Genomic DNA, 24184 nt, shown 5'->3' with positions numbered 1-24184 from the left:
ATATGATATGGTCTGTGATGGAACCAAGACCCCAAAGGCTAAATCTGCCATTATTCTCTGAAGATCTTCAATCATGCTCAACAACTCAAGAGTAGCGAGTCCGGCCATTGGTGCCTGCAGTGTATTTGACCCAACTTGGTCTTGGTGAATAGGTTATGTTGGACTCTTTGGAGTAGGCTGGACTGGTTCAAGTTTAAGTTTTGGGTTTTGTGATGATTGCGGTTCAAGTGCATCCATCATGTACAAGTCCGTGCTTTATGAAATGAACATCCCAGGCTTGGGTAAATGGGCTGGGGTGATGTATATGCTAGGTTTGAAGGTAGAAGGTAGTGTATGGATGAGGTTGAGGTGAGGATGAGGTACTTGGTCATGGATGGGAAGTGGGTTGGTGGCAACATTGGGTTCTTGAGGTAGAGTTATTGTCTGATTGTCGATGAGATTCTGAACCTCATGACGAAGGCGGTAACAACGGTCAGTGCCATGACCGCGTTGCTGATGGTATGCACAGTATTTGGTGGCGTTATGTCTAGCAAGGAGCGGGTTAGGAAGAGGTTGAGGATCAAGGGATTTGAGATACCCTCTTTTCATCAGGACTTTTAGTGCACTCGTTAGGCTCATATGGAGGGGGTGAAAGTTCTGCCTTAAGCTTAGGTTGGACCGGTTGTTTGTGGGTTGGTATTGGCAAAAGGGTCGACTGTTTTGGGATCGATGTCGATGGTATTGATTTCAGTGGGTTTGGGAATAGTACTACCGCTAGCATCGGTACTCCAGGAAAACACCCTCATTGTTGGTTCGTTTGTTCTACAAATAATCCCTTTGTTAAATGCGCTCTCAATTTGAACCCCTAATTCATGCAAAGTTTTTAAAGTGAACAGTGGAGCAACTATTAACTTTTGTAACATATCTGGCTCAAGGTTCTGCACCATTATCCGCACTTGGTCCCTCTCAAAAGGTCAATCTGTCATTTGTGCTGCCTTTGCTCTCCACCTTGCAACAAATTCCACTAAAAGTTATTTAGGATTCTGATGGGTTGCTTCAAGCTCTTGGGTGGCCATTTCAATTTCGCTATTGTAAAAATACTGATTGACAAATGCCTCAGCCAACTCTTTCCAATTCCGCTTCAATTTATCCTCCAACTTAGCGTACCAAATGGTTGCTATACCGGACAGGGTTCTTCCATATAGAGTGAGTTTCTAAGGCTTAGTTAGACCTATCAGTTTCAGGACATCCAAGAAAAATTGGATATGCACCATAAAATCCCTAGACCCGTCGAAATGGTCAATGTGTGGCATTTTGAATCTGTCTGGAAGCCGTACGGTAGCCTCGGTGTACCCATCCTCAATGTCGAGAATAGAGTTACTTCCCTATGCCTTTTTGAATTGCTTCTCAAGGTTAGCAATTTTTACTGAGGTCGGGTCAAGACCATTAATATCAAAGGAAAAAAGGCCCTTATCAGGCTGCACCAAGGGTCTGAAAACTCGAGCTTAAGCTAACCCTTCTCGAGGATCTGGACCCTCCAAATCTTCAGCTGGCAGAGGTAGGTCAAAGTTTGGCTGGGTGCCCGGGATTGGATGTGTGGTAGATGCCCCAGATAGACATTGCATTTCAGCGTTGATCTCATCTTGCATGGCAATTCCCTGGTTTAGGGCTGTTATCATGGCCACAACTTCTTGTGGACTCTAAGCCATCACGAGGTCTACTAAGTTGGCAATCGGGGAAATGGATGGGTGTAAGCTAAGAGCTGGATTTTGACCCGGTTATACTCGATGTACCGGGACTGGATTAGTCTAGATAGGTTTGATTGGGTTGGGTTTTTTTAGAATGGATTTTTTGGTATTTGGATAGATCTTTTCTAAGTTACTTTTAGGGATCAGACGGATTGAACCTTCACTGAGTGGGTTCTTTCTGGGATTGGATAGACTGTGATGGGTTAAGGCTTTCCAGGTCAGATTGGGTTTAGCCTTTGCTAAGTTAGGTACTGCTCTTTCTTTGGCTCGACAAATCTAGCATTTAAAAAACAAACACCTTATCAGATCAGGATACCAGATATGCTAGTCAAAACAAAGTAAAATACAATTTTTGGCCCTAGCTTTGGTTCTGGTATTTTTGCACCATATCAAACACAAACCCCTGGATTGTGACCCAAATTCTGATTCTGATGACCCTCAATTTTGAAAAGAATCGCCTCAAGATTAAACTCTCCAAAGATTGTATCATACATTGCGAAAGATTTCACATTTTGCACAAAAGCATTCAAAACACCCCTATGAGAGGTTAGGGTTTCCTTGTCCTAGCTTTGGAGTGATCTACAACTTTACTATTTCAAACAAACGGTATCACAACAGCCTAGTAAATAAGAGGGCATCCCATCCTATGTTTGAAAAAGTCACTAAGGCTGACTATATGCAGTTCGGCTGGTTGGTCAAAAGGGGTACCTCAGCAAGATTACCTAATATACCTCTCACACCTAACACCAAGAAGTGAAAGGAGGATCAAGCGGTATAGTGGTAATCGAAATCTAACGGTTGTGTTTCCAACAAGGTAGAGCCCATGACCGGCCAGCCGTTTGGCAAGCTTTTGAGCAAGCCTCTGGCAAACCGTCTAGGAATAGCAAATGAAAAGCACAGTGACTTAAAGTAACAATGCAAATGTAATACAAAGAACATATAAGTGTAGATAAAATTTCTTATCATGAATCTCAAGTCAAGTTCTCTAAAAATCCCCAGCAGAGTCGCCATAAACTATAGCTTGCTTTTCATGCTTCTTTCAGATACAACTAGCCCTACAGTTTGGATTCCCGTGGTTTTGAATTTGATTTCACAAGTGCGATGTGAAATAAGAAAAAAACACAAATGAGTCCAAACCCGGCAAATCTTTTGAAAAAATGATGTTTGTATCAAATGCCAAAAATGGACTGCTTTACCAGATTTCAGAGTCGCCACCTAAATATTTTTGAAAAATTTAGGAAACTCGAGACTCGTGCCAAAGGCCATTAGTCTGTCATCACCAAAGTGTCTCAGCTCGGGAACTTAGGTATGAGAGGGGAAGATTATTAATTGAACACCCCACTCACCCGTTCGAAGATCGGCCTCTACTAATCATGATGTGAATTTACATTATATGCTCTTTTTTTGATTATTAAGTCAACCTTACTATGTGATGCACACAAGTATAGACTAATTTATAAAGGTTAGAGCATTTTGATTTTATGTTTGTTGAAAATTATTTTAAATACGCGTCACTTGAAAAGGTGAGTTTGTATGTACATTTAGTTAATTTATCCCAATTTTACCAATTAGCCTTCATCCACCGGCATTCAGACAATTATATCTTTTAAGCATTTAGCCTCACGGGAAACATGCTTGATATGGCAACATAAACATACGATGCAAGATGTTAAAACAAGAAATGATCACTTAGCACTCCGAAGCAAGCCAAACAAAGCAAAATAATTAGAAAACAAGCATGCTCCTAAATAATACGATATGACTAATGCGACGCAATACAATCATGCAATAAAATAGGCTCGGCTACTAGTATGGTATATGAATCAATTCAAGGCATGCGATAAATCACGTATTCAAGCAATGAATTTGAAATTGACATTGGTTAGTATGATGAGCCGAACCCTAATGCATGTGAGACAAGTGTATGCAAATCACGGAGAATGCTAAAGAAACATGATGCTCTACACTACTATTATAAGCGGGTAAATAAAAGGGAGAAGGAAATGGGGTTGGAAGACATACACCATTAATACATATTTGCCCTCGTGCAAAAAGGTCCAAATCAATGTCTGAATTACACTTAACTAACTACTTATTACATATTCTAATCAATTCTAAGTTAACTAGTTATCTAATTTTATTACAACAAGGGTATTGCAACAATAATAACTACAATAATAATATACAAATCAAATTAGAACCATAATATTTACAACGACAATAATTACAATAATGATAATCATAATAATACAACAGTGATAATTACAATCCATGCGACCATGAGGCACGTTGATCACATGCACAGTGTCCAGAAACTATTATGTCTGCCCAGATTGCTCTACCTCACCCTCAGCCACTGCCCTCTATTTCTTCCAAAAGGTCATTGTTTACCACACATTGGGGGCCGGCCAGTCCCAAACAAGATTTGGCCGGATCCAGACATAGCTGGCCATACCCTAATTTCATGCCAAAAAGGTTTTTGTGCTTTGAGGTGAGGACAGTGCAGACAGAGCCTGTTTGGGCCCTGTTTGTCCCTTTTGCTCCCCTCTACCATGGAACTCAAGAGAAGAGTGAATTCGAGCCCAAAACCGTCAATAGGCACAAGTTGATAGCTTGACGATTTCGAATGCGATTAGACAAGAATTTAATAAATACAATGAAAACGACCACCCCCCTTCCTATCATGAATTTAGCTCAAAGAAGGACGTAGACTCGCCTTAATACTCATCAAAATATCATGAATTGATAAGCGACAATCTTTGAAGCGATGGACTCGGCATAACGTCCGGCCAAATCCAACCAATCTAATTCATTTTCTTTATGTCGGTTTCATTGATTTTAAGCCAATTTTATTAGTCATTTACATTCTTTAATCAATTTGTCCAAAGTGATGGTTAAGTCCACTAAATGAGAAAAAATGTCAAACGAGAATTGATTCCTAGCATGAAAGGGAGACTACGCCTTGACGATGTACCTTCGTAGAGATTAAGCCATTGAGCATAGGTCTCTTTCTTATGCATTGAATAACGATCAATCGTTTGAAATAACTTTCAAACAAAATAAAAGAAGAAATGAAGGAGGGCGCATAAATGATCATGCGAACTTCATTATTAGGATGAGACTCTTGATATGAAAACTAAGTAAAGAAAAGCCATCAACTCAAATGACTCCGTGTCTAAGGCCTAAACAACCGAAGCCATGAGGACTTACAACACAACAAGTATGGTATTCAAATCATAAATTAAGTAAATGAATTAGGACAACCCTAAACAACCTCTAATATGTGAAAAAAAATGGATAAACTACTTAAAAAAGGGGAAGAAAGTGAACACAAATAGGAGAGGACAAGCAAGACAAGCAAGCTTGCACTACAAACATGATATTCAAAGCATAAACTAATTAAATGGGTCAAACAACCCCTAAAACCAAAAAAACAGTGAAAAAATTACCCCAAAAACAAGCTGAAAATAGTTTGAAATGCTAGAACAAGTAAGTAAAGATTAAAGAAAACAAAGGTAGTAAGCAAGCCTAAGGAAGTGTGGCTAACCCCTCCACTTTTACAACTTCAATTCACATATTTTAGTCTCTAAAAATAGTCCAAAAATAGCCCAAAAACATTGGATAAAATCATGTTAAAAGGGCACAAAAGATACGGAAAAACAAAGAGATAGAAAGTTAGTAAGTAAGACTAAGGAGGGGTGGTTAACCCCTCTACTTTTGGAACTTTTAAATCACATTTTTCAGCCTTTCTAACTCTGAAAATCAGTATATAAAGACAAGAAAAATAGAGGAAAAGAGTAGAAGAAGATTAAAGAAAAAGGTGCAAAATTATACCTTTTGAAAAGAGAGGTAAGCTCTTAGTTAACAAACTTGATTCCAACACCCTCAAGTTTATGATATATGGTGTGAAACTTCAACAAAAAGCTTCAAGAACAAGCTTTGATGGTGTATGTATTGTGTATGTATAGCTAAAGATAGTTTGAAGATAAAAGGAGTAAGGAAGATGGTTTTAGCTCTTCAAAGCTTTTGGGAAAATCTTCTAACATTTAATTCTGAGTACAGGGGGTCTATTTACAGAATTTGAGCCAATTTGGTCAAAAATACCTTCAAACAAAGCTAGCTATTCAATTCTCGCCAGCTATCTATTTGGCGCTATTAAGAGCCGGCCGGCCCCCAAAACACACGACCGGCTCTAAAAGGCACAAATTCACTTTTTTTCATTCAAAGCCGGTCGGCTCCAAAAATTTGTATTTCTGGCCCGACTTCAAATGGCTATATCTACCTCATCTGGACTTGGTTTTAGGTGATTCTTGAGTCTAAAGTAAATCTTCGGAAGTCTACTTTCCAATGATGGTAACCTCACATCTAAATTCTAATTGTGCAAAGAGATATGTCTAATTTATTGAAGGTTGCTCGTTTCTATCTTAACTGTTTGATGCCCAACCTTTTCCTAAACTAGTTTTTTTCCCTCCCCTCCTATAAATAAGATGTTTTTAAAGTTTTTTTTCAAAGAGTTCACCTCCCTTTCATGTATCTCCACTTTTTCCTTACTCAATTTACAGAAAAGTGCAATATTTTAAACGAAACGTGAGCCTCAAAACATCGTAGAAATATTTGGAAAAATACTTTGAAAAAGAGGGTTTTAAGGTCTAAAAAAAGTTTGGCCAAAATGGGCTGTAAGGTTTGGGATTAGAGCTTGAATCCAAATTTCTTCGCTGAGAATTCAAAAGATTGCACAGTGCAACTTTTATCATCGGGTGTTTGGGATAAAGTGCCCAAGTCTTAAAGGCGGTCAAAAATGGCGTGTCTGCAGGTAACATATCAATAATATATATATCAAGTTGATCATTAAGTACCATGAGCTCCCCTGCAGAAAATTCTTTAGGACAAAATTTGGTAAGATGAATTAACTTTTTCTTGTCGAAACTAGAGAAAAAGTTAGATGGATTCAAACATGCCACATAATGTAGCAACTTAGTGTTCGACTCAGTGAAACGAGCATTTAGTTCTTGAATTTGCATATCCAAAACAGTGTAGAATAACTCAGTGCGATAGTGATGTAAGTTTGAAATTTCTTGAGCATTGTATCTTTTTCTCCTTTGAGCTACAAACATATCATCCATTTGGGGAACATGAATTTTGTGCTTTTCACAAAAAGAAAAAATATCATCAAGTAAAGATGTCCACCCACTCTCCCTCATCTTTTGGAGCCAAACTTCAGAAATTTGAACTAAATTCATGGCATTAACAATATCTGGATCTTTTCTTTGCAATGCTTGCGATAACTCACTGGTAATAGTCAATATCATGTTCATCAAATGAAGGTCAAATACCAACTCAAATGATTGAATTAATTCCAATAATGCATTTGCTTCTGTTTGTTGTTTTGAATTTGAACCATCCTCCGAAATCATTTCAAGCACATCAGTCACTGTTGAAAACATTCCAGCCAAGCTAACTAAAGTACCACAGTATGAAACCCAACGAGTATCACAAGCACGTTTAAGAATAGTTTCTTGATTTAAGCATTGCCTACTAGATAGCTCTCTAGTATTAAGTGCCTCAGTAACTTTTGCAGCTTGCTTCTCCCTAATAATATCTAGGCGTTTACATGGTACTCCTACAATATTCACCACATTAGAAACCAAAGTGAAAACTAAAGCAATTTGATCATGATTCTTTGCCATGGCTACAAGTGCCAATTGCAATTGATGAGCAAAACAATGAACATAATATGCACGAAGATTCTCTTTCAGTAGAAGTGTTTTAAGACCATTGAACTCACCTTGCATATTACTAGCCCCATCATATCCTTGACCCCGTAATCTTGAAATACTCAATCCAAGTTTGGTGAATAAATTTTTCACAGCTTGTTTGAGTGAGAGAGCATTCGTATTAGCAACATGCTTAATACCCAAAAAGCGCTCAATCATTTGGCCTTTTTTGTCAACATATCGTATTACAACTGCCATTTGCTCCTTCATTGATATGTCACGAGCTTCATCAATCAAAATAGCAAAAAGTGTATCACCAAGATCTCTAATAATTACATTGATAGTTTCAAATGCAACCACATTTACAACGTCTTTTTGAATATCAGAAGATGTCAACATGAGATTTTGTGGAGCATTGGTCAATCCGACCACTTTGACATCATCATTATGATTAGCAAGAAAATTGAGAAGTTCAAGAAAATTTCCTTAGTTACTTGAATTTTCAGATTCATCAAGCCCACGAAACGCAAGTCCTTGTCTTAGAAGAAATTTGACACAATCAACCGATGCATTCAAACAGGTTCGATACTCAATTTGAGCTTGATCAAATTGTTTGAAAAAAAAATCATTTGAATATGTTTCTTTTGGTTTAACAAGTCTTGACATTTACTCGAATTTTGATTATGAGCACTATTAGGACCTCCAACATGAGTCAGAATTTTTTATTTTTTCTTTCAATTTGAGAAACCCTCAACAACAAAAGAATCACCACTAGCTTGATCTCTAATATCAAGTTTGAAAAGATAACAGCATAAACAAAATGCTGCATCTTTTGTTATGCTATACTCCAACCAATTAGGAAATTCACTAAACCAAACCTGATTAAATTGCCGAAGTTTTTGTCCAAATATTTTTATGGAAAATTATGATCACGAGGTTGACAAGGACCTTTTTGTAGATATGCCCTACGAATTTGATCTCGATCATTAGCATTATAGTCCATAATCCGAGGCCGTAGTCCTGGATCTACAGGTAGGTCTGCTAAGTTGATTTCTATGCGACTTTGTTTTGCAGAAGAATAATTATCATCTTTTTCTTGAGGAAGAGATGATTCCAACTTTGATTTTCTTTTGAAATGTTTCTCCATGACTATTTTAAAAAATCAAAATCAAAATAAAAATTCATAATCAAAATCACAAACCCTCACAAATCAAAATCTCCAATTTTAAAACAAATCAAAAAGTTTAAATTTAGCACAAATCACAACAAATCAAAATTTCATATTTTAGCAAAAATTATAACAAATCAAAGTCCCTAATTTAAATATTAATGACTACAAATTAATATTTTTAATTTTACAACATATCAAATCCCTAATTTTAGCACAAACAACAACAAACCAAAATCCCTAATTTTAATATAAATCACCACTAATTAAGATTAATAATTTTAGCATATCAAAATCTCTTATTTTAACATAAATAATAACAAATAAAATTGCAAAAAATAATAAATAACTATAAATGGATACTCATAATTTTTATTTAAAAATAAAAATTAATAAATAAAGTTGCATGTAAACAATGAAGAGAAGATACCAATATTGTAGTGTGGTCCCAAATCTATGTTTTGTGATCCTAGTCTAGTGAATCGCAAGTCAGTAAATTGCAAAGCAACAAAGGGAGACAAAGAAGACAAAGAATATATGAAGACACTTAACAAGTACTGTGAATAAATATATATATATATATAAAGAATTTCACACACTTTTAGGGTTTTAGGGTTTTAATCTTGCTGTAATTGGAGTTGTGTGTGCTCATCGAAAAAAAAGTTGTGTGTTAGTGTTTGGTTAGGATTGGGATTCAAAAAAAAAAAAAAAAAACGTGGGTGCGTGTGTCAGTATGTTTGGGTAAAATTGGGAGTGTTGTGTATAGGAGGGACAGGACTGTGTGTAAACTAAGACCCAAAAAAAAAAAAAAAAAAAAAAATTTGAAAAGTCAAGGAGGGCAGGTGACCCCCCCTCGCCCCTATTTCCCTCCGCCCTCGTTTGTAGGGGTTGAGAATGAATAGTATAATAATATCACTTAGTGAGACAAAACTATGTGAATGGGTCAATAATCTAGGAATGTTGGAGAGTGAGTAGCCAAGTGAGGGTGCAGCAAGTGGTCTAGAAGAAGAAAATGGTAGTGCAACAAAATGGGTAGCGTATCCCCTTATTTCCTAAAACATTCTTCTTTTAAACCTCGGGAATTAGACCCTATTTATAGGCTTTTCCTTGGTACCGGAATATATCAAGTGGCCAAACAGTATAGCGACATGTGTCACAGGATATTCCATCCTGAACCACCAAGCCTTGGCAGATATGTGTCCCTTGACATGTACCATCTATTTGGCACAAAACCTTAGTAAGTACCACTGTACTATATGTTTGCCACAAGTCTCAACGTATACCTTTTTGGTACGAACCTCGACAGGTGTCCTAGTGGCCGTGGCACTTGCCTTCTCAGTTCGGTTTGCCAAGACATGTACTCTCAAGACTTATGATCTGTTATCAACCATACTAGTTTACACCAGCGACTCCTTCACTCTTAGCCACATATCCACAAACTCCCTAGTTTTCCAAGGCGCAGGCCATAGCAAAAGTTGTGCCTCGTACCAAGCCTAAGGGGGATTTCTTGGTCCTACATATACAACCAAGGTAGGTCCTTGACCTAGGTATATGGAAAGGGAGTCCCCTCATTTCGAACTACACTGCTACCATCTTCACAGGTCATCGTTGTATACTGGCATCCTTGGTGCCTACTATCAGCTCCACCTAGTAAACATTGGAGCCTACTATCAATGCCAATCTATACGTGCTTCAGGGCTTGCTATTAGCGCCGAGCTAGTAATACTTTGGGGCCTATTATTAGTGTCGAGCATTAGTCTCTATTTGTAGAGGGATGCCTCTGCCAAAGACTGCTATTACCTTGGGGGGCCTTGCCCCAGAAGATAGTTGCAGAGGTCGAAGGTGCCACGACTCCTCTTCCCTTAGCAAGTGGCAAAGGCAACGCCGTAGTAAAATTATGGAGCTGAGGTAGAGTCTACCTCCATAATTGAACCTTGGCAAGTAGCACCTCAGCAAGTTCCCTTTGGACACTTTATGGTCTTGGCTAATTTAGTCAAAAAACAAGTCGAATTTGGTTCTGTCTTCTGGTTAACACATTTTTTTTTGGGTTTTGACCCATATTCATTTAATGATACTTATTCACCTAACTTTGGCGACTTCAATGATTAAGGGGTCGTTTGGAAATGACTTTTATAGTTGGTGAGAAATCTAGAAATCCCCTAGATATTGATTTGTGATTATGTAACAATTTTAAGCAGTATATAACAATCCCAATCAAACAATCAAGACAAATCAACACAACGATTTTAACGTGGAAAAACCACAATTAGACACCTCCAACTGTGATTGAAAAACCACAGGCAACAGCCACAAAACAATCCACTAAGAAAATTTAAAGGAATTACACAGGTATACTCTCAATTACCTAGTGAATCCATGCCTAATTGAACCAACCTCTATGTGCCTCTTCCAACCCCATCTTCACCTCGGAATTGTCTTTATGATGAGCCACTCCAGAATCCACTGAAGCTTCAGGCTCAAATTCTTCAGAATCCACCGAAGAACAACTCTCCATCTCTTGTGTATAACAAACAAAACCTTTTATGTACTCTCTTTAAACCATGAGTTGAATACTCAATAAAACATCAAAGAAAACTAACAAAATATCCCCAGATATAAACTTTAAGAACCAAAAAGAAGATCAGGAGGAATTAAATAGTTTTGGGAGAAAACCAACTATTTATAGAAAATCCAAAAGTAATCCTAGTTTTGGAAGAAATCCAATTACTTATAGAAATCCAAAAGTAATCCTAGTTTTGGAAGAAAATCAACTTCTAAAAGAAATCCTTGTCAAACGGGATTGCCAATAATAAAACCTAACAATCTCCCCCTTTGGCAATGCCGTGACAAAACACACCTGACAAATAAAATCCTAATCACCCCAACCCATTACAACCAACAAACACAAACTTCTTTCTCAAGATTAAGATCTGCAAAACAGTTATTAGTACCACAATCTCCAAAACAACTATTAGTCCCACAAGAGTATATGAAAAAGCAATAGACATATGACACGATTATCTTGAAACATGAGATGGAAAACATGAATAGATGCAACTTGGAGATTTTAAGAACATGTAGCATGGAAAACTGAAAACTAAGACACATACACCAGACTCATGACATGAATACATGAAATCCTAAGACACATGAAAAACAAAACTGAAAACTAAGACACATGCACCAGACTCATGACATGAACACATCCAAACAAATCAAAGTGTTCATTCTAACAAACTCTTGTAATGATAAACCAAACTCCCCCTTACTAAAAGCAACCACAAACACTGAAAACAGTGAACAAAAAGCAAACGGCAAAAATAATATGGTAAAGCAAGTAAGGAATTTCAGATTAGTACCTTAAAACACACAAGACTATCCAAGAAGCACAATTACTTGAAAACACAATATGCACAGTCTGTAGAAGATTTCTCGTGAAAAAAGTGATGCATTATATACAAAGTATAGATCCCATGATAAAAGTGTGTGTGTGACTCTTGGAGTTCGACAAACACTAGATTCAAATCCTAGTAGTGATATGAAAGTTGAACCTCTGGCAAGAGAATCTAAGCATAACTACGGAAAGTCAAACCACTAGGAATCAAGGGGTATTTGGTGAGTAAAGGTGGAGGCTCCCCCTCAATCAATGAATCTTTTCTTCTTTTTTTTCTTTTGCACATTTTTTTTTTCTTTTCTTTCTCGTGCACAGTTTTTTTTTTTTCTTTCTTTCTTTTCTTTTGCACACTCATTGGCGGCTGACACGCTCAAGAGTATGGAAACCGAACCAGATAAGCATGGATATAATAAGGATGGCCTGGTTGGTGACTCTAAGGTAGCCTTTTCCTCATGGCTGGACTACAAAGAATAGAGGGGAAAACCGTGGACATGCAAAAAAGATGGAAGGTGGTTAAGAGACTCAACATCACCCATGATATGTTAGTATAGGTCAATTCCTCAAGAAAATGCAAAAGATCAATGACAGAAGTCCATAGAGAAAAAATAATCACTAAGGCAGAAGACTCCAAAATTTGCTAATCCAAGAGTGTGCACAGAATGAGACATACTAATCAAAGAACACACACTCCAAAATGAGTAATGACCACAGAAAGCACACACATATTAACATGTAATGGATATTCTCATCAATTCCAATATGCACCAAGGACCACTCAAAATTTTCAAGCTTGCAAAATCATACTAAGAAAATCTTTTTGATTTTTTTTTTTAAACCAAAGCAAGACAAAAAAAAAAAAGAACATGCACACATTTTTTTAATAAAAAAAAACACACGAAAACCCAAAAGCTAAAACAAATAAACAAATTAACACAAGTCAAGTTTTCTGACCCAAACCGCTTTAGTATGAACAAAATTGTGAGAATTGCGGTTCTTGGGTGGTATCTTGATGTTGTGGTTCCCTTTTCTTTCAACGGGAACTCGTCTTGACTTGGTTTCCAACATCCTATTTTTAGGTCTAGGCAAATACACTCTCCCATGCAACTTATAACAATAAGGGCGAATATGATCATGCATACCACAATGATGACAAATAAAAATAGGGTGTACAAGGTGTACCTTCTTTTCTTTTACCTTACCAACTCTAGGAAGTTTGAGAAGTCCATCCTTATGTTGAATTTTTTGTTCTCCCTTTCCTTGAATTCTTGTATCATGAGATGTAGATGCACTCTGTTTTTGCTCTTTCTTACCACCAAAGCCAATGCCACTCTTGTCAGAACAAATTTGTTGAGACCCAATGATATTGTCCAAAGTCTTTGATCCTCTATTCCAAAGACCAATGGTATCCATATCACACTTGAGTTCTTCCTCTTTCTTGATCATTAGTTCTTCCAAAGCAACTTGAGACATCTCGAGAGTTTCAATTTTTTCTTCATATGTTGCATAGATTTTCTGTAGCTCATTCCTCTCTGTCTCACAAGTAAAGAGTTTTGCACAAAGAGCTTGTTGATCATTAGCTATTTTGATGGCATCAATCCTAGCCTCAGAAATCTCCTCCTTCAGTTTGACATTCAGTTTCACATGCTTTGAGTTTCATAGTGAGTTTGTTATTCAATTTGGATAACTTAAGAGATTCCTTATACAACTTTCCATAAGCTTGCTCAAGCTCTTCATCATCACTTCCCGAGGATTCATCATCAGTGGCATTCTCAACCAGGCTCTTCGGATACTCTATTCGTCCTTCAGTTTCAGAAGCCACCATGAAAGCAAGGAATTGTTTATGCCCCTCTTCGCCTTGATCTTCGTTGTCACTTTCATCTTCATCAGATTCTGATTCATCATCCCAAGTGATGGCGAGAGCTTTCTTCTTCTGCAAACGAGTGGGGCATTCTGAAGCAAAGTGGCCAAATCCTTGGCATTCATAGCATTGGAGTCTTTCAGAGTTCCCTTGTATCCTTCCTGTCTCTTTCTTGGCTATAGAATTAATTTTGAGTTTATCTTTGCCTTTAGATTTATGAGTATGAGTAGATTCCAAAAGATTAGGATTCTTTTTCAAAAAAGATTTTTTAAATTGTTTAACAAAAACAGCCATAATCTTGGAATTTATCTCATAATCCTCATCAGAATCCTCTCCAACTTTATGAGCACTCCTAAAAGCAATATCTTTTTGTTTCTTTTTCAAATTCCTATGTGCCTCATAAGTTTGGAGATTTCCAACCAACTAATCTAGCTTGAGGTTGTCAACATCTTGAGCCTCCTCAATAGCCGTAACTTTTGGTTGGAACCGATCGGGAAAGAATCTCAAAATTTTTCCCGCAACTTTGGATTCTGGTATTTTTTCACCTAAATTGAAGCTGGAATTTACAATGTCACTCAACTTCACATAAAATTCATCAAAGGTCTCACTATCTTTCATTGAAAGGTTTTCGAAACTAGACGTAAGCCTTTGAAGTTTTGAGCGTTTAACAGAAGGAGTGCCCTCATGAATAGTTTGTAAGATATCCCAAGCCTCTTTTGCGACTTCACAATTGCAAATTCGATAAACTCTTCAGGTGTGACAGCGCAAAAGAGAGAATTGATAGCTTTACTATTCCAGCTACTATTTTGATAATCAATTGTGTCCCACTTTTCAATTGGTTTGGGGAAAGTTACTCCATCAACGGTAATTGTCGGTTCAGTGCACCCATACATGACAGATTGCCAAACTTTTTCATCAATAGATTTTAAAAACGATCTCATCTGAGCTTTTCAAAACGAATAATTGGATCCGTCAAGTAGGGGTGGTCGAACCATAGAATTTCCCTCACGAATTGAATCCATTATCACAAATCAAACAAGATCTCGTTCTAAAAGATATATAATTTTTTTTAAAAAAAAAATAGAATGACTCGCTCTGATACCAATTGAGAAATCTAGAAATTCCCTAGATATTGATTTGTGATTATGTAACAATTTTAAGCAGTATATAACAATTCCAATCAAACAATCAAGACAAATCAACACACCGATTTTAACGTGGAAAAACCACAATTGGACACCTCAAACTGTGATTAAAAAATCACGGGCAACAGCCACAAAAAAATCCACTAAGAAAATTTAAAGGAATTACGTAGGTATACTCTTAATTACCTAGCGAATCCACGCCTAATTGAACCAACCTCTATGTGCCTCTTCCAACCCCGTCTTCACCTCAGAATTGTCTTTACGATGAGCCACTCCAGAATCCACCGAAGCTTCAGGCTCAAATTCTTCAGAATCCACCGAAGAACAACTCTCCCTCTCTTGTGTATAACAAACAAAACCTTTGATGTACTCTCTTTAAACCATGAGTTGAATACTCAATAAAACGTCAAAGAAAACTAACAAAATATCCCCAAATATAAACCTTAAGAACCAAAAAGAAGATCTGGAGGAATTAAATAGTTTTGGGAGAAAACCAACTATTTATAAAAAATCTAAAAGTAATCCTAGTTTTGGAAGAAATCCAAAAGTAATCCTAGTTTTGGAAGAAAATCAACTTCAAAAAGAAATCCTTGTCAAACGAGATTGCCAATAATAAAACCTAACAATGAAATCTAGAAATCCCCTAGATATTGATTTGTGATTATGTAACAATTTTAAGCAGTATATAACAATTCCAATCAAACAATCAAGACAAATCAACACAACGATTTTAACGTAAAAAAATCACAATTGGACACCTCCAACTGTGATTAAAAAACCACGGGCAACAGCCACAAAACAATCCACTAAGAAAATTTAAAGGAATTACACAGGTATACTCTCAATTACCTAGCGAATCCACGCCTAATTGAACCAACCACTATGTGCCTCTTCCAACCCCATCTTCACCTCGGAATTGTCTTTACGATGAGCCACTCCAGAATCCACCGAAGCTTCAGGCTCGAATTCTTCAGAATCCACCGAAGAACAACTCTCCCTCTCTTGTGTATAACAAACAAAACCTTTGATGTACTCTTTTTAAACCATGAGTTGAATACTCAATAAAACATCAAAGAAAACTAACAAAATATCCCCAGATATAAACCCTAAGAACCAAAAAGAAGATCTGGAGGAATTAAATAGTTTTCGGAGAAAACCAACTATTTCTAGAAAATCCAAAAGTAATCCTAGTTTTGGAAGAAATCCAATTACATATAGAAATCCAAAAGTAATCCTAGTTTTGGAAGAAAATCAACTTCTAAAAGAAATCCTTGTCAAACGGGATTGCCAATAATAAAACCCAACAGTTGGCTTTTTGGCTTTTTTGACTTTTTTAGCCTAAGACTTTTTTGTTTGTTTGGTTTTCTTGTTTGGCCTTTTTAGCTTTTTAGCTTTGGAATGACAAACTTTTTGTTGGCTTTTTTGGTTTTTTGACTTTTTTTTTTTTGTCTTTTTGTAATTATTTAGCCAAAAGAGTTTGCCAAACCAAGGCTAAGTCAATGTCTTAATTTCTCTCCCTTTACAACATTTAACACCATTTCCTGTCATGAAGACATAGAAGTCAATTGCACCTCCAAGGATCAAAGCCTTTGGTTGGCTCATTTGGTGGAATCGTGTTACAAACACCTGTAGACACCCCGCTTTTGACCGCCCTTAAGACTTTGGTGCCTTAGGTTGATCACTCGATGATAAAAGTTACGTTGTACAAATGTTCGATTTCTTCAGCAAGAAGAGCTTGTAAATCCTAACCTCACCCCCTATTTAGACCAAAACTATTTTAGACCTTAAAACCCTCTTTTCCAACATATATTTCCAAATGCTTCTATGATGTTCCGAGACTCACATTTCATTCAAAATATTGCACTTTTCGGTAATCCGAGTAAGGACAAAGTGGAATAAATGGAAGGGAGGTGAACTCTTTGAAAATTTATAAAAATATCTTATTTATAGGTTTGGAGTTGAAGGAGATAGGAGGGGAGAGAAGAAAACTAATTAGGGGAAATGTTGGCCATTAATCAGTTAAGATAGAAATGAGCAGCCTTTACTAAAATAGGAATATATCATTTTACACTTAGAATTTAGATATGAGCCACCACCATTGAAAAGTAGACTTTCAGGGCTTCAATTTAGAGAATAACTTAAAATCGAGTCTGGATAAGGGAGATATGCCCGTTTGAAGTCAGGCTTGAAAATAGATTTTTGTTTGGGCAACCACTATTAGTGGGCGACAGCCCCTTTTTAGTGGTCTGTCGGCCACTTGTGTCAAAAATCAGATTTTTGCAGATATTTGTGCCAGCTGTCTTCCACAAGTGCATGCACTGCACCAGCTGTCTATATACAGATATTTCAACTAAGGGACTTATGTTTCTATATATACTTGACCTTCCCTCATGTTTTTAAGGTTAGAAAAAATTTCAAAAACTCCAAGACTTGGATAGCACTCTCTCTCTCTCTCTCTCTTGCAACCTACACACTCTCTCTCTACACTTCCTAAACCAAAAATTTAGCTCTTCTTGCTGAGGTTCTTAAGCTCAAATATCAGTCCTTGAGAGTGAAAACTTGTGGGTTTGTTAACAAAAGAGTTGCCTTGCTTCAAGAAGTATAACTTTGACTATCTTTACACTACATCTTCCTTCTCTTTTCTTACTGTTTTTGAACTATTTTTTAACTTTTTTTATGGGTTGAAGCTTATGGTTTAAGGCTATTAAAGGTAGAGGGGTTAACCACCCTTCTTTGAACCTTGGTTCCTAGGCCTTTACCCTTGTGTTTCCCATCCGTTTCTCAACCTGTTTTGGAGCATTTTACCACTGAATTTCAGAGGTTTTCAGAGACTAAAAACATTGTTTTGAAGTCCCAAAAATGGAGGCGTTAGCCTCCCCTCCTTGTGCTTGTTTTCTAGCTTAATTTCCTCAATATTGTAGCTTACTATTTCAAGCCTTTCCATATGAATTTTAGTGTTATTTTGGACTTTTTTTAGGACTGTTTTAAGGCATTCATTTCATTTATGCTTTGTATAGTATGCTTGTAGAGTAATGGTCCTCATAGGTTTAGAGGTTTAACCCTTACCCACCAACCTATTTGAGTTGATAGCATTTATTTTATGCTTTTCATGCTTGTGTTCACCTCTAATCACCTCTACAACCTCCCTCATTTCTTGGCTTCTTCTTTGCTTTGAGAGCCATTTCAAACTGATTGTTTGTTTAAGCTTGGGATAGAGATTGTTGTGCTTAATGGTTTAATCTCCTCAGAGATTCATTACCAACGGCATGACATCTCTCTCATGCCCAAAACAACTCTTTGTTTGGCACTTTTTTCCATTAGTGGACTTAATCTTCATTATTGGACTAAAAGGCTTAAGTAATGTAAAGGTAATTAAAAGAGGTATTGAAATTGGAATAAAATGGAACAAGATAATAAAATCGATCTTAGGGTTCAATCGGATGTTAATTGAACCCATTGAGTCTTGGAGCATTTCATACTTATTAGTGATGAAAATGGTTCAAGGCTCAATGTCAACCACTTCTTTTGATCAAATCCATGATAGAGAGGAGGTTTTGTTGGTCTTTCCTTACCATTTATTTCAATTGTATCCCTTGGTTCATAAGTCATCACGTAATGAATTTGTGCTGATTGATGGCTTGCGAATCAAGCCTACCTCCCCTTTGATCTATCTGATGATAAAGAGCAGTAGGGTGGACAAACATCCCCTGAAAATGCTTTGTTTGTGCTTTGTTTGTTATCTGTTACAGCAAGGCAATACCACAAATTAGTGGCTAGCCGGCCACTTTTTCAGCCAGGCAATACCATTTTTCCTATAGAACAGAGAAGAGGCTGAGGCAAAACAATGCAATTTTATGATTGCAAAACAGAACCCTTCTTGTCAGTAAAAAAGGGAGGCATTTTCGGGTAGAAACTGCCTTCATACATGAGCATACCTTGCTTTTTAGGGCTGATTAGTTAGAGTACTTAATTACTTAGCTTAATTAATTCTCTAGTGTAACTACTTAGTTAGTCCTTGTATTATTATATTGGAGTTGTAATAATTAGTTAAAGTAGCTAGTTAATTTGTGTTGTAAATAGTTAGTTAAAGTAGCTAGTTATATCGGCGTTGTAATAATTAGTTTAGTAGCTTAGCTAATTCATTTATTCAGACCCTCCTATGAGAGGGAAAATATATAATAATGCATGTATGTCTTCCAACCCCACGTCTTTCTCACTTTTATTTACCTGCTTATGATGGATACTTTAGAGCATCACATTTCGTTTAGCACGTCCCATGCTTAGCATCCATTAGTCTTGCATGCATGAAGTTCGGTTCATAATTCTCTTAAGCATTCTCATTTAAATACTTCTTTAAAAACGTGTTTAAAACCTCATGCTATTGAATTGATTCACATGCCACGCTAGTAGCCAGACTTCTAATTGCACATTGCATGTGTTGCATTAGGCATTTATCATTGGTTAGGATCATGTATTTTTCTAACTAGCTTTTTTTTTGGCTCACCTCGGGAATTGGGGTAAGCTTTTATTGTTTTAGCATACAGTATACGTGTGATCGTTGCTATGTCAAGCATGAATACCATAAGGCTAATTGCTTAAATGATAAATTGTTTGAATGCCCGTGGATGGAGGCTAATTGCTTAAACTGGAATAGTTTGATAAAGGTACATATGAGTTCAATTTTTTAAGTAACACATATTCAAAATAATTTTCAAACAAACATGAAATTAAAATGTTCTAATTTTTGCAAATTAGTCTATACTTGTGTGCGTCACATAACAAGGTTAGCCTAATAAATAGAACAAGAGCATATAAGGTAATAAGAATCACATCATGATTAGTAGAGGCCGATCTTTGATCGGGCGAGTGAGGTGCTCAATTCATGATCTTCCCTTCTCGTACCTAAGTTCCCAAGCCGAGACACTCTTGGTGATGACGGATAAGTGGCCTTTGACACGAGTCTCGGGTTTCTTAAATTTCTCAAAAATATTTAGGTGGCGACTCTATAATCTGGCAAAGCATTCTATTTTTGGCATTTTTTTATTCAAAATTGATTTTTCAAAAGATTTGCCAGATTTGGACTCATTTGTATTTATCTATTTCGCATTGCACTTGTGGAATCAGATTTAGCACCACAGGAGTCCAAATTATGGGGGCTACTCGTATCCGAAAGGAGCACGAAAAGCAAGCCACACCACCAATTTCCTTTTCAAAGGCACATCATCCTAAAATTCAACCACTGTGCCTTTTGCAGAACTAAGGATGAGTCACCTATTCATTTGCTATTGCATTGCTCATTCTCTTGGAGGGTATGGGTTATAATTGTGAATTGTGGGGTTTGTATCTTCTGGATAACTCTAGAGTCATTTTCAGCTTTATTTGCTTGGTGGTATGGACAAAATTGAAAACATTTGGCCAAACTCATTTGGGAAGCATTGCCACTTGCAGTGTTATGTACCCTTTGGCTTGCTAAAAATGGGAAAGTCTTTAACAACATTGATCCCATCTGGCCTAAGTTAGTGGAGTCCATTAAAATCAAAGTAGCTACATGGGTGAATTTTCATCAGATCTCAAAGAAGTCTCAATAAATGATTTCATATTCAGTTTAGAAGATTTAAAAGCAATCAAGATCAAGAAGAGATGAGGTTGCTAAGTGGAAGTTCGCCTGATGCACTCATGGCCTGATATGTTGTTACTCTATTTATCGTATGTGCTAAGTTATGCTGTTTGCTTTGGCTATTTGTTAAGACATTGAATTGCTTCTTGTTTATCTTAGCACTAGTTGGTTTCTCACCAACTCGTAGTGTTGTGCTTGCATATGATTGGCCTCGCCTTTCGGTGCCAACCATTGAGGGGTATTTCTATGATGCAGTCCTGCCTACCTTATGAATGTAATCCGTGTATTATATATATATATATATATTTTCTGATAAAAAATAAAATAAAATAAAATCTTGGCTCCATCATTGACAATAGGTGAAAAAACCTTCAGAGTATATAGGCCCTGTTTGTTTTGGGAGATAGAGGGGGATTGTGATTGAGATGGAGGTGGGACCCACTAATGTTGTGTTTGTTTTACGAGATGGAGTGGGGATTCATAATCCCCTATAGATTAGAATGGGCCTTGGGGAGGGGATTAGGATGGAGGCTTGGGACTTGATATTAGAAAATAGTCCGCCAAACTATTTTTTTTTTAATTTTTTTTTATATGTTTGCCATTTTTTTTGAACATTAATGTTTAATTTTTTGTATTTTTTGTTATGTAAAAATCATAGTTTTATTTGTTTTATTTTATTTTTTATTTTTTACATGTTAGGCTTTTTTCTTTTTCTTTTTTTGAACATTAATGTTTAATGTTTAATGTTTTTGTTTTTTTTAATTTGTTTTATAATTTTATATAAAAATAATTTAACATTCCCTACACCATCAAATATCATCAAAACAAATACAGTTTTACTTAATCCTCTCACTAATAATCCCCTCACTATTAATTCACTAATAATCCCCTCTATTCTACCTCTAAAAATAAACGGGCCTATAGATTAAGTTTGAATGGCTTAGAGCAATAATGTGAGACAAATTTATAATAGTTTGCTTCAGCTTTTTTAATATATTTTCCATATAGTTTTTCCATTAAACCACAGTTAGGTTCACTTAAGACCATTACATTGAAAATTAGCATCCACAATTTTGAATTTTTGGCGTCCGGTATTCATTGACAAATTGAGTGTTGGAGTGTAAATACAAAAATATCGATTTAGAGTTTATTTGGCATGACCTATTGTAATACATTTTTTTTATCTTTTTAACTTTTTTAAGTCACACATTATAGGAAATTACACTTTTGGCGACCAAATTTGGCGACTTAAAAAAATTTAGTCGCCAAAAGTTGTGGAATTGGTGACCAAAAATCATATTAGTCGGCAAAAGTACAAGATTTAGCTACTAAATTTTTTTAGTCGGGGTATAGTGATTATTAGTGACTAAACAAAATTTACTTCCTAAAAAATCCACAATTGGCGACAAAAAAAAATTTTAGTCACTAAATATGCCACAGTTGGTGACAAAAAAAATTTTTAGTTGTTGTGTAGTTACTTTTGGCTATTAAAATTATTCAGTCGCCAAATGAAAAACCAAAAAGATACTTTTCATCTTTGACGAACAAAAGTTTGGTAGCCAAAAATTTATTTTCAATGACTAAAAAATTGTTTAGTCACTGCATATTTACTTTTGGCTACTAAAATTATATAGTCGCCGAATGAAAAACAAAAATTTACTTTTTATATTTAGCAACCAAAAATTTATTTTCAATGACTAAAAACAATTTTAGTCATTGTATAGTTATTTTTGGCTACTAAAATTATTTAGTTGCCGAATGAAAAATAAAAATTTACTTTTTATCTTTGGTTTCAAAAAGTTTGGTAGTCAAAAATTTATTTTCAGCAACTAAAAAAATTTTAGTCACCAAAAAATTAAAATACTTAGAGGGAGACATTTCAAATTTTGGAGGGATTAAAAAAATTAATTGGCGACCAAAATTTATTGTCATGAATTATGTGAATGATATATATATATATATATATATATATTGTTTCTAAAACAAATCCTAAACAAACCAGCGCCTCTCTCTCTTTATTTTCAGGGGTGATTATTCAGTACTTCCGAAATATGGACACGTGGTGCTCCATAAGATTTTGATTGGTAGCGAGGCGTAAGGGCCCACAATTTATGTTGGGGATGTAGAACAACATGGGGCTAAGTTATTGGTGATTGGCTTGGAATATGACCACGTAATGCTCTAGGAGTATTGAATAATTTTCCTATTTTCAGGGTCTCTCACCCTCTCCATCTCCGATGCTCCTCTCCCTTCCCTCTCTCACCACCAGTCCTCCTTGCGTTCGTCGGCAACCGAAGCACCTTCTTCTCCTCCGCCATCGTCATCGTGACTGCTGCAACCACCACTGTCGCCGCTACCACCTCCGTCGCTGCCGCCCCTCTCTCTCTCCACTGCCACCGCCGCGAGATCCAGAAGCTTCATCGCTAAGAAAAACTCTGCTTTTTAATGATTGTTCATACAACAGGGGCAGAGGTAGAGGTGGATATGGAGGCGATGGAGACAGACGCAGAGACAATTACAAAGACAGTGGAGGTTTTGATCCAGATAGAAATTATCATGGTGGAAACCATTCTCGCCCATACTGAAGTTCAAAGGAGCAAATTTATGTACTAAAAATTGTGCTTGAAGTGATTTAATTATATTCTATTCACGGGATTGTTCTCATACTGGAGACAAAGAGGTAGGTTGTTCACTTACTCTGAGCAATGCCCCTTTTTCTCCTTTCTTAAGCTTATGCTAGATCGTGGGGTTTTTATATTCAGTTTGGCATTGATTTAAACTATGTGAATGTTTTTATAGAGGCTAGTGGATATTCTCCAAATTGTTGCTAAGGTAGGTTGAGATTTTCAGGTGAGTATTTCCCCATCTAACTCGCATATCAATGCTAGTTGTTGGACTCGGAGTGGCACATTTGTGGATTTTCTTGTATGTCCGCGACATGCTTGCATCTTCATATGATGTTGGTGTCAAAGAGTAAATGTAGATGGTGTGTTGTTTATCACTTCCTTCTAACACCGTCAATAGATAATGTAATATAATTTATAAACTTTTTGGAGTTGCAATTTGCGACTTATAGTAATAATTCTTGTTGTAAGTCCTATTTCAATTTTGGGTCTAAGCTATTATGCGTGATGTGGCTCATGCTTTTTGTTCTCCTAATTCCTTCACTCCTAGGAAAAAGTTAGAATCTTGTGACTATATTGGAAAGTGTGGGTTGTTGGAGGAACTATATGGGGGGCAAAGTCATTGTAAAAGCTATCACGTTAAATGAAGTTTAGTACTTCTCTATTGTGTGTGTTTTGTTCAATAAAGTTTGGGAAGCTAAAGAAGAGGGATATTTCTCATTTTCCTCTGTTGTTTGTTTAGGCCAAGAACGGTAACATCTTGGTCGTTGTTTATTTTTTGTGTTTGTGCCTTCTATTGATTTGTTATGCCAACTTGTGTTCTTAACTCTCCCTAAATTTCTTGTCTTAAAGAGAAAAGTATTTGTGAGCACAAGAGGGCCATTTTAAAATATTCTTGTCATTTCCCTTCTCTCCTCAGTCTTCCACATGGTTGGAA

At 36.4% G+C, this 24184-nt stretch overlaps 1 protein-coding gene across 1 annotated transcript; it reads right to left on the bottom strand.

Annotated features, from left to right (window-relative positions):
- Positions 1 to 5991: 5991 nt before the first annotated feature.
- On the bottom strand, positions 5992 to 23044 carry LOC114267107 (uncharacterized). Its single transcript, XM_082923065.1, has 4 exons — positions 22924 to 23044; positions 8390 to 8590; positions 6584 to 7872; positions 5992 to 6099 (listed from the first exon to the last, which is right to left on the bottom strand). Exons 1-4 carry the CDS (start codon positions 23042 to 23044, stop codon positions 5992 to 5994), a joined length of 1719 nt encoding a protein of 572 aa, XP_082779191.1.
- Positions 23045 to 24184: the final 1140 nt, after the last annotated feature.

Source organism: Camellia sinensis, chromosome 4, assembly GCF_055761805.1.
Source record: "Camellia sinensis isolate YWXY chromosome 4, ASM5576180v1, whole genome shotgun sequence".
NCBI lineage: Eukaryota > Viridiplantae > Streptophyta > Magnoliopsida > Ericales > Theaceae > Camellia > Camellia sinensis.
This window is presented reverse-complemented; position numbering and strand designations above follow the sequence as displayed.

Excerpts from the sequence above, each read along its gene's own strand:
- LOC114267107 (XM_082923065.1), bottom strand. The coding sequence starts at position 23,044 with ATGAAGCTTCTGGATCTCGCGGCGGTGGCAGTGGAGAGAGAGAGGGGC. Across the intron at positions 8,591-22,923 it reads CGATGGCGGAGGAGAAGAAG|TCATGGAGAAACATTTCAAA; the intron begins GTGCTTCGGTTG and ends TTTTTAAAATAG. Across the intron at positions 6,100-6,583 it reads TTTCTGCAGGGGAGCTCATG|AATTTAGATGTGAGGTTACC; the intron begins GTACTTAATGAT and ends TTGCACAATTAG.